This window comes from Anoplophora glabripennis, unplaced genomic scaffold (genome assembly GCF_000390285.2).
Source record: "Anoplophora glabripennis isolate ALB-LARVAE unplaced genomic scaffold, Agla_2.0 scaffold112, whole genome shotgun sequence".
Classification (NCBI taxonomy): Eukaryota; Metazoa; Arthropoda; class Insecta; order Coleoptera; family Cerambycidae; genus Anoplophora; species Anoplophora glabripennis.
In genome coordinates this window covers 474604-486474 of record NW_019416609.1, presented here as the reverse complement: position 1 = coordinate 486474, position 11871 = coordinate 474604, and the positions used below count along the sequence as shown (strand labels likewise).

The 11871-nt window shown below is 33.8% G+C and overlaps 1 protein-coding gene across 4 annotated transcripts in view; it reads left to right on the top strand.

The window, feature by feature from the left end:
• Positions 1-11871, top strand: part of LOC108904534 — a 194314-nt gene that overhangs the window by 161933 nt on the left and 20510 nt on the right. For all 4 annotated transcript variants that reach the window (XM_023455072.1, XM_023455071.1, XM_023455069.1 and 1 more), the window contains exons 10-12: positions 3307-3639; positions 5549-5818; positions 5895-6209. In XM_023455072.1, coding sequence (XP_023310840.1) covers positions 3307-3639; positions 5549-5818; positions 5895-6209 — 918 coding nt within the window. The remainder of the gene's footprint in view (positions 1-3306; positions 3640-5548; positions 5819-5894; positions 6210-11871) is intronic.

Here is an 11871-nt window from a genome sequence, read left to right as displayed (position 1 = left end):
CCCCCCCCCCCCCCCCTATTCACTCCACAGTCCTATTCCCTCCACAGTCCCTATGATAAAATAATAGGGTAGCATAAACGCCTTGTAAGTGACTAACTATTTGCCAGACTAAAGGCCCTTTTACATATTAATTCACTCATACCCTGCCCCCCCCCCAAACAGTACCCCTCCCCCCCGCTCGCGTTAATAAAGCACCCCAGTGAGAGGCAAGGGGTCTCACGTTAATAAAGCACCCCAAAAGGAACAAATACCCACCACGTCCACGTCGTTGTTTCTGGGTAACACTAAGAGTAGTTTCAATAAAATCAGAGGGGGGGAGGGGTACTGTTTGGGGGGGCAGGGTATGAGCGAATATGTAAAAGGGCTTAAGGGTAGTAGTCTGGCAAATAGTTAATCACTTACAAGGCGTTTATGCTACCCTATTATTTTATCATAGGGACTGTGGAGTGAATAAGGGGGGGGGATGTATTTGAGATTCCGTTTAGGGTCAAATCGACTGTTTATGACCTATACTTACTAAATAATTAATTACTTAAAATAATTTTTTTTTTGAAAAAAACAAAAGGGGCTGAAAACTGGCCTTAGAGGCCCTCCTCCTTTGTAATTTACAATGCCGCTTGTTCAAAAATGGCAAATTACAAATTTCTTTATTCTCTTCCTATGGATTTTTTATCCTCTTTACTAGTCCAAGAGCTAGCGGTGAGTCACTCTCTATAATTTCTACAGTAAAATTTAATCTAAAATAACAATACAAATACAAAATTTCCTAATAAGCACTTATAGGCCAGGAAAGGAAATATTTTGAAATTTATTAATTAGTAGGCGTCATTTTATTGTTGGAAAGTCTTGGGAATGATAATACAAGAGGCATCTCATCTCGTTTGTCAAGTACAGCGTCATTGTTTTTTATCAACAAAAGTCGACGTCAGAATTCGTCATTTTTCGTTCTACGTGTTATTGTAAAAAAACTATTAATCTTAGCAAAAAATGTTCAACAGACGATTTGATCTAGAGAAACTCTATTTTAAAATGAGACTTTGTAAGTTAAAATTGTTGTATAAACAAAAAATTTATTGCAAAATTAAACGAAAAAAGTGCTTTTTCTTTAATTGTTAATAACTTTTAAATAATTAATAAAAGATGGGCTCGATCGATCAAATAGTTTTTGCAAAATTTCATTTATTTATCCCATTTTTGCAAAAAAGGACCATTTCGAAATGACTATTCCGGGGGCAGGGTTATGACTAAAACATACCTTTTGGGCTCATTTTGCTTAAAGGGACACCAAATATCCTCTAGTAAAAAAAATGTATTTTTTTTTTCAAATTTAGTTGTATATAATTATTAACAAATAAAAGACACTTTTTTCCCTAACAAACAAATAAAATAACTCCGCAGTCTTTTACTTTTGAAAGTAGTTATATACCCCAATTCGAAAGGTCGTAAAAATACCTACAAATTGAAAAAAAAAAGTTTCTACGACCAATAGGTCCGGAGATAGCAATTTTGTATAAGTCAGAGTAATTTGTTATAAACATTAAGACCTGAAATTTTAACATTTTGTATATGAAGGATTAAACTTTATGGCCCGTAAATTTTAATTGAATTTAGCCATAATTAATCAATCCAGATCCCGTCAAAGTAAGAGTACGCAGCAGTAGCCCTTAAGAGAGTGGTGATGGGGGGAACCACCCCCTACCCCCATAAAAATGAATTTTTTGAGAAAAATTTTATTTTGATTTTTTTTTATTAGAATGTTTTAGACAATAGTTCTCAATAAAAAAATGTTGCTAAAATTATTTTAACCCTTCAAAATTAATTTACCTCAACCCTCAAAAAAATCTATATTTTTATTTTTATTTTTTCATACTTTTTATATAATTATGGATTTTGTATATTGACTAAAGGATTAATTATTTTGTAAAATTATTATTAATATATTTATTTATAATTAGTATAAAAATATATAAAATATTTCCATAGATACTGACTAATTTTGAAGGGTTAAAATAATTTTGACATTTTTTTGTTGAGAACTATTGTCTAAATCATTTCAATTTAAAAAAATGCAAAAAAAATTAATCTCAAAAAATTCATTTTCAGAGGGTAGGGGCCACCCCCTTTACAAGGGTAGAAATAATCCAGAAGTAATTTTTTCGTCAAGCTACCCCACATTAAAAAAAAGACGGTTCTACATTACATAGAAGCTGAGATAGTACAAATTTTTCATTGTCAGCTTTTTCTTGGTTGAAAGGAAGATCCCCCCACCACCACTCCCTGAAGGGCTACTGCCGCGTACCCTTACCTTGACGGGCTCTGGATTGATCAATTATGTGCAAATTCAATCAAAATTAACAGGGCATAAAGTTTAAACCTTCATTTACAAAATGTTAACATTTCAGGTCTTAATGTTTATAAAAAATTGCTCTGCGATTTAAAAAAAAAGATTGCTAACTCCGGACCTATTGGTCATACAAATTTTGTTTTTTCAATTTGTAGGTTTTTTTACGAGCTTCCGAATGGTGTATGAATGTAGTTATTTTATTTGTTTGTTAGGGGAAAAAGTGCCTTTTATTTGTTAACAATTACATACAACTAAATTTGAAAAAAAAATAAAAATTTTGTAAGTAGAGGATTCTTGGTGTCCCTTCGAAGAAAATGAGCCCAAAAACAATGTTTTAGTCATAACCCTGCCCCCGGAATAATCATTTGAAAATGGGCCTTTTTTGCAAAAATGGGATAAATAAATAGAATTTTGCAAAAATTATATTTCTCAATGATTTTTCACCTTTATTTCTTGCTCTAATACCACACACAACAATTTATAGATATATATAGAATTTTTTAAATTGCCAGTATTGCGAGAAATAACTACTCTGCGGGCTATATGCCCGGACCGGCATTGAATTATAAATCGTGTCGTGCAAATAAGTACCTGTCAAATTTTAGCAGGTCGCTTTCTAATGGTAGTAGCCATTAGATTCGCATATTTGGGAAGTAGAGCAATAGATGGAGCCATTTGTGCTCTGCGTATGATATATAGAATTATTTAAAATCTCTCTTTACAATTTAATTAACCTTATAATAGTCACCAAAAAATAAAAAAATTAAATTAACAATTTTGCGCACTGAAAAGACTGCACAAAGAGCTGACGCGACTGTTATGGGGCCTTATATTAAGAGTGGTAACGATACGGTTGTAGTTTTAATGGAATTTGAGCCAACTTTCTAACTTTTAATGACGTCTGGGGCAACTTTCTAGAAAATTATGTACGACGGCAACCCTCAAATCGATTTCTCTTGCAGGTAGCACCCCATTTCCGAAAAGAAATGGCATCCAGAAATCTGAAAGTGCCAAAGAAATGCTTATTGCCCACAGGGAGCGCGACCGCCCGTTGCCCACCTCCACGTCAGCGGACTTCCCCGTGCGAGTGGAGGTGCTGCAACACGAGTTCCCCCCGCTACCACCCTCTCCCGTTGAAGAGGACGAGGACGAATACTCGGAGATCCTTCACCCGTTCCAGAAAACCAGGGCGGACACCCTGCCCAACAGCAACGAGCCACCCGTAGTGCCTGTACATGGCGATCCCGTCTCAAATAGTCTCAAGACGCGGTCCATGGACGTGAATTACAATAGAGGTAGGCATTAATTTGTTCTTTTTATACATTTTCAAGTAGAAAAATAAATTTGGATGTTTTTAGTATGAAATCAAATAAATTTTCATATTGAAGCTCAAAATATCTAGTTCATACTTGAACGGAATTTTGAATTTGTAAATTTCAATTTCAAACTCCAATTTTTGTGTTTTAATCTTGAAATATTAAGTTCAAACCCAAGATTTCACAGTGAAACTCAAAATTTCAATTTCAAACTCGAAATTTGTGTTTTAATCTTGAAATATCAAGTTTCAAAGTGATACTCAAAATTTCTAGTTTACACGTGAATGAGATTTTGAATTTGTAAATTTCAATTTCAAACTCGAAATTTTGTGTTTTAACCTTGAAATATCAAGTTTCAAAGTGAAACTCAAAATTTCTATTTTATGCTTGAATGAGATTTTGAATTTGTAAATTTCAATTTCAAACTCAAAATTTTGTGCTTTAATCTTGAAATATCAAGTTCAAACTCAAGATTTTAAAGTGAAACTCAAAATTTCTAGTTTATATTTGAATGAGATTTTGAAATTGTAAATTTCAATTTCAAACTCGAAATTTTGTGCTTTAATCTTGAAATATCAAGTTCAAGCTCAAGATTTTAAAGTGAAACTCAAAATTTCTAATTTATACTTGAATGAGATTTTGAAATTGTAAATTTCAATTTTAAACTCGAAATTTTGTGCTTTAATCTTAATATATTAAGTTTAAACTCAAGATTTCAAAGTGAAACTCAAAATTTCTAGCTTATACTTGAATGAGATTTTGAAATTGTAAATTTCAATTTTTCAAACTCGAAATTTTGTGCTTTAATCTTGAAATATCAAGTTCAAAGTCAAGATTTCAAATTGAATCTCAAAATTTCTAATTCAAACTTGAATGAAATTTTGGATTTGTAGATTTTAATATTAAACTCGAAATTTTGTGCTTTAATCTTGAAATATCAAGTTCAAACTCAGGATTTCAAATTGAAACTCAAAATTTCTAGTTCACACGAATAAAATTTTGGATTTGTAGATTTTAATATTAAACTCGAAATTTTGTGCTTTAATCTTGAAATATCAAGTTCAAACTCAGGATTTCAAATTGAAACTCAAAATTTCTAGTTCACACGAATAAAATTTTGGGTTTGTAGATTTTAATATTAAACTCGAAATTTTGTGCTTTAATCTTGAAATGTCAAGTTCAAACTCAGGATTTCAAATTGAAACTCAATATTTCTAGTTCATACTTGAATGAGATTTTGGATATTTGTAAATATCAATTTCAAACTCAAAATTTTGTGCTTCAATCTTGAAATATCAAGTTCAAACTTAAGATTTCAAATTGAAACTCAAAATTTCTAATTCATACTTGAATGAAATTTTGGATTTCAAACTCAAAATTTTGTGCTTTAATCGTGAAATATCAAGTTCAAACTCAAAATTGCAAATTGAAACTCAAAATTTTTAGTTCATTCTTGAATGAAATTTTGGATTTGTCTCGAAATTTTATGCTTTAATATTGAAATATCAGGTTCAAATTCAAGATTTCAAATTGAACCTCACAACTTTCTACTGTTACCAGAAAAACTAGTGAAATGTTGAAAATTTGCCATAACAAAAACTTGAAATTTTGATTTTGAATACGAAATTTCAAGTTCAAAATTTCGAGTTTGAAATACAGAATTTCAATTTTGAACATGAAATTTTGAAAATTTAGATATGAATAACTTGAGTTTTCAAGTTTGAGCTTAAAATTTCAAGTTCATACCGAAGATATCAAATTAAAACTCGAAATTTTAGAAAATTTGATAAAAAAACAAAAAATATACGCTCTTTAATACAAATAAATGATGCCTTCCCGCAGCAGGCTTGAATATGTGATCGTCCTTCAAAATAAGTTTACATTTCAGGTAGGCGCAGTAACTTCTACAACACATCCAACCGAAACATTCCACCCGAGCGAAGAACCCTCCCTACGGAACTCCAAGACACAAAGCGGAGACCCTTCCAAAAGAGATCCTCCAGCAGTTCCCAGGAGGAACACCACCTGCAGACCTCCTGCAGCTTACCAGAAACGCCGATCTTCGCCAGAGGTTGTGATATCCCGAGAACCCCACACCGGCGCGCCCCTGAGATCCCCGGCGGCAACCAAACCACCCCCAGACAAAGCAACACCATTGGTGGGTAAAATACTTTTCTTATTTTTGCACCGTCTCCGAGAAATTACTCGTACTAATAAAAAAAATTCCACTTCAGGCAGCCTGAACACCATCGGGAACATGTCCACGGGCGGATACCGCCGCGGCATGTCCCAGTCGGGCCTGGAACAGGCCATCGTGGGCGCCGAACTGCTCCGGTTAGCCGGGGGACCCGGAAGGGGTTGGTATCCGAAACAGAGGCACCGGAGACCCGCTTCCATCGAACATCTGGACAGGACGGCGGCCGGGCACAACCCCTGGGAGCCAACGAGCAGGAAACCTCTCACTCTGCCACCGAATTTAACCCCCAAGTTCTTCCAGAGATCGCCCAGGGACGCCTTGAGGAGAGTTACTAGTTTACTGATAAAGAAAGGTGAGTAAAATTTCAAAGTTAATCACACCCGTTGTTTCGTTTTTCCAATTTTATAGTTTATTTTCGTAAAAGTGACTTCTTTTATATTCGACTGGATTATTTAGGCGGGCAAACAGCAAAAAAAATAGCAGTGTTCAGTGTGCTCACTAAATTTAATATTATAATACAGGGTGGTTGTAAATAAGTGCGAAATATTTTATGGGGTGGTTGCCGAAGTTATTTTGTGAAAAAAAGTTCATATAAACATAGGTCGAAATATGCTTCATTTCCGAGATACAGAGTGTTTGAATTTTAATTTTTTATTTATTTTTATTAATTATGTCAAAGAATTTTAAAGATATTGACTCGAAATTGTATGGTTGTATTTTGTTTAGAAATATTGACAGCAACCTACTAGATAGTGTATCAAAAAATAGCAGTAAAATATGTCTTATTTTTTTCCTCAAAAAACGGGGCATCCTACAGAGAAAAATGAAGAAAACGACAAAAAGGCAATGGCTCATGATTTTTTTTTATTAAAAAAAAGGTTGTGATATTCTCGCACGAATGCCACTGGTGCAAGTAGAAATACACATTTATCCCTCCAAAGCGTTTTTCAAATTTCGAGTCAATATGTTTAAAACTGAAATAATTATATAAATAAAAAATTAAAATTTAAACACTCTGTATCTCGGAAACGAAGCATATTTCGACCTACGTTTATATGAATTTTTTTCACAAAATGACTTCCGCAACCACTCCCTAAAATATTTCACACTTACTTACAAACACCCTGTATATAGGTATAAATTTATTATGCGATAATTGAAACAAAACTATTGTTTGATTTCTTCTTCTTGTTCGTGCTAATGCAACGGGGCGCATTGTGTATGGATTGACCTTCAGAATTATTTTCAAGGTCATTTGAATGTCGACTTGTTGTTTTTTTTTCAAGTAGGAACCCCCATTTCTGACCCTGGATTGTAAAAGAGCAGAAAAATTTAGTGCCGGATATTTCTAATCTCAATTTAGAGTGATTTTATTCAGGAGATTATTGAGAAGTTGAAACTCTTCTCGGTAGGGTGTTTGTCACCTTTTCAGATATTAACAGAAAATGGAATAATGCGATAAAAAAACTTGCCCTGTATTATCTTATTTTTTGTATGGTCATTATTTAAATGTCGATGTCAATTTAGAAAAATATAAAATTAAAAGGAATTTGGCGGATAGCTGTGATGTACTATACGATGCCTTAGCTGCGCCATCTACTAATGAGAAGCTCAACTAAAATCTCATACCACTGCCCTTCTTCTTTTGTTTATTAATAGGGAGACAGGAAGGTGTTATTGAAATAAGACGCTTTTGGTAATAACATCCAGTCTAATTTGTCACAAGTTTGTAATCAATTTTTTAAGATCCAGTAAAAAATTATCCAAGGGGTTTTTAGAAACACAATTGCTCGCACGGTTCGCATTCACTTTCATTGTTGAACAGTATTCAGTGACAAAACTACACGTTTTTTGACGCAAACACACTATTACAATTATTAGCTAAGATCGTACTTACCAGGATCGGTTGGCGTGAACCTTGTAGAGGTCACAGAAGATTTTGATATTTTAGATTATTCGGTACCACTACAGGTTATGCTGAAGACCTCTGTCTTAAACTTGATTTCTAAGATTAATAGAAAATGCTTATAAAACTCGGTGAAATCAGTTGGGATAAAATCATTATTTTGAGAATCGATCAAGACATAGTTCAGAGGGTTGTCACCGAAGTCATTCATGAAATTACCTGGATTTCGACCTCTGAATGATCTCAAATAATTTTCGCACCCTTGAAATAGTGTAACAACAATGTATAATCGGAGTAGGGCAAGGAAATAAGTGACTTCACTTTCTGACTAAGCCGATGTTTCGATTTTATTTAATTTTTATCTCACTAGTCCTGAAGATTTTAAATAAAATCGAAATATTGACTTTGTCATAAAATCAAGATGTTTTTATTTGATCACCCTACTCCGATTGTACATTCTGAACTGAAATAAAAATTGTATCCGGACATAAAATTATTTGCCCATTCAGAATGTGGTGTCAAAAATGGGGACTCCTATTTAAAAAACTAAGTTGACCTTCAAGTAACCTTGAAAATTCCTCAAAGTCAAATCCAAGGTCACCAATTAGTGATCCCAATAACCTCAACAACGTTTATACGCTTCGCAACAAATTTTGCCATTTTTCTAATGCGCATAGCTCCCTCAATTTTCATCGTATCAAGACAATATTTTTTTTCATTTTGTAGGTAACTATCTGTACTTTAAAGAAAAATATATGCGAATTGAATGCTAGTTGATGCCATATACCCCTAATAAAGCCTAAGCATTTTTTTCTTCTAAAATTTGAATACTTAACGGGTTACCTGGATCGCCTCGATTTTTTTTTTCGAAAATAACACATGGACCATCGTAAAGTGCATTTTCTAACAAGCTTTTTGAAAAAAAAATCAAATTACGATTTTTTTGACCGAGTTATGCCATTTTGTAGTTATTCATATGTTTTTAACAAATATGCCAGCATCAACATTACCTGATAAGTATCGCGAGGAGGTAGCTGGTCGGACTTTACGCATCATTTTGGGCCTGAAAGGGGCCGATTATATAACCATGTGTCAAATTAGGAACCCCGTGGCTCATCACTGCCACAGTATTTTCTGATTCCAAACCCGGAAGCCTCCCCAAATTACGTAATCTCCTATTGATGCCCCATACATGCTCAATGGGATTGAGGTCTGGGTTGTTAGTTGGATGAGGCAGTAACTCTATATTGTTTACTTTCAAGTAGTCACGAGTTACCCTCGCAACATGGGGTGCATTATCCTGCATCAAATAAGGTTTGGAGTTAGAAAATATTGTCATAGTGATGAGCCACAGGGCCCCTCGCGATACGTATCACGTAATGTTGATGCTGGTGGTATTCGCTAAAAACTTGATTTTTTTTTCAAATTGCTTGTTAGAAAGTGCATTTGCAATGGTCTATGCGTTTATTTTTGAAAATAAATTCGGGCAATCCTGTTAACACGTCAAGGAATCAAATTTTTTAAGAAAAAAATGCTTGGGCTTTGTCAGGATTTAGTGATGCAGTATCGATACACATCCATTTCGCATAGATTTTTTCTTAATCTACCGATAATTGCTTACAAAACGAAAAAAAAATTGTCTTGGTACGAAAATGGCAAAATTTCGTTGAAAATTTTTGTTGTGCATTGTTATTTTCCTGATCCCTTGGTATTTTGACAAGTTATTCAGGCATATCCTTTCTTTTGGGACACCGAGTACATAAAGCTGCATTAACGGCAAATTACTATAAGTCACAAAGCGATGATATAATAACCGTGTTCTATATTTGGAGAAGCTGATAAATATATAGTTTATCTGTCACGGAATGTCACAAAAATACCTTTTGCCTAAAAACCTAATGCTTAATAAACCTTCAGTGGTTAAATAAAGTACAATGGTGTCAAAATAGACATAACCCCGCCTATTGTGGCGTTAAATGATGATGTTGCATTGACCAGAAAAGCAATCAAAAGATGACCTTCTTTTGTTTGATTAATAGTGACATAATTTTGAATACCTATCTAGACTGTAATTTGTATTTCACATCCCTCTGTTGCTATATTTTATATTGTATTTTGTATTGACACTTACCTTCAAGTTTTTGCAATTCCATATATTTTAATAAAAGATATTTGCCAAAAATATGATTATATTGACTGTCATTAGCTTCTGTACAAGTGGCCATAAAACTCAAAAATGTTCAAAACAGTACACCGTCAATTGTGTCACTCGCTGTTAAATGGCGGCATCATTCGAAATTTGACGTTTTGTTGCCAACTGTTTCATAAGATCACATTGCAAATTAACTTTATTTCACTATGGCTCCATCTTTCAACCAAAAGCATAATACAAGGTAATTTGTGGGTACTAAGTGAAGTAGAAATCTAGCACGCAAAGCAGATATCTTCAGTCTTTTCGCATGTTTCATATAATTGACCACAGATGCCGCCCCGTTGTTAAAACAGAATTATCCGTTTTGTACGGAAAGAATTTCCGTATAACCTACGAAACAGTAAATAATACATACATAGATTGTTGTAGAAAGCGTTAAAACGAACTATGTTTACATTTTTGTAGTCGTTTGGTGTTTATTTAGTACCGTATTTGTTTAGAGTTTAGAGCCTATACAAGGCAAACAAAAACTGAACCAGTCAGTCTCGGGATGTGAGCGACCTTGAGGCGCTATATCTTAAAAATAACCGCAGTAGTAGGCAAATTCTTAGAATATTCAGGTTATTTGTTCCTTCGGCTTTCAGCGATTATTAAGAGCCGGACAAATCGAGTGATAAATATGTATTTAATGCTCGGTAGGAAATTGCGGTTTTCATAAAATATTACGGGAAAAACAAACAGCAAACGCAATACCTATCAAATTGCACATCTATTTTCTGTTATTGTTGAATAAATAACACTTGGGTATAGTCCATTGTTTATCTCGTCATTACGTCAATATACAGGGTGTTTTGGGAAAAGTAAGTACCATAAATTCGGGAATTGTTAGAAATATTATAAAATACCTAAGACGATTTTTTCTTTTGGATCAAGAGCCTCTCATCTTCTGTTTTTGGGATACAGGGCGTCAAATACGATTTTATAAATTAAATTTTAGCCATACCTTTCCTAAAAAAACAATATGATGCATTGAAATTTGGCACAGACAAATTTTTTAAGCTGCCAAATACCTCAGCATTGTCGGTTTTGACCTTCTACAAAACGTTGCTAGCTCTACGACAGCAAGAAACGTTTTATGGTATAGGAAATAGGTAACTTTTTGAGGTTAGATTTTTACGATTTTTGTCGAATATTATGTCATTTAATTTCACATAAAGGTATTGCACCTTTTTTGAGGATAATGCTGCTGACTGTCCCAAAATCAACCAGCTTCTACTCCGTAACATACAATCTATCCGGAAATCGATGGGCCAAATGTTTAGATGAAAATAAACCGATCAAGTTACCTCAGTACATACATATAAACGCGCTTTCTTTAAAAGTTTAATTAATGAAAAATAAAAAACATTTTTTAAAGCTTGTAACTTGTTAAAGGAAACAAAACAGTACTAAAAGGAAAGGTATCGTCGAAATACCGGCCTACTCGTTTCCGGAAGAGTACCACTATTATGTAAAACGAAATTTTACGTCATAAAATACCACATACACCGCAAAAAATCTAACCACAAAAATGTACCGTAAAATGTCACTGGATAACGTCGTAGCTAGCGACCTCTGGCAGATGATCAAAAACTAACGACACTAACGCATATAGGCTCTCTTGAAAAGTTGCCTGTACCTTTAAAAACATGTTGTTTTATTTAAATATGTTTCTTTGGCATCCTGTATCTCAGAAACAAAAGACGATAGGTCCCTATAGTGGGATCATATTCGATGCAAAGTAATAAATCATTGCCTGTCAAGGGATTCAATGCAGTACGCTTTTAAGGGTTTTAGAAATTGAATAATTTCTTTATACATTATGAAGAAACGAGGGGATCAGTTCACGTCTGGCACCCTTGTTCCTACAAAAATTCCTTTATTCTCATAAACTATTTATTTTAAATGTAATTTATT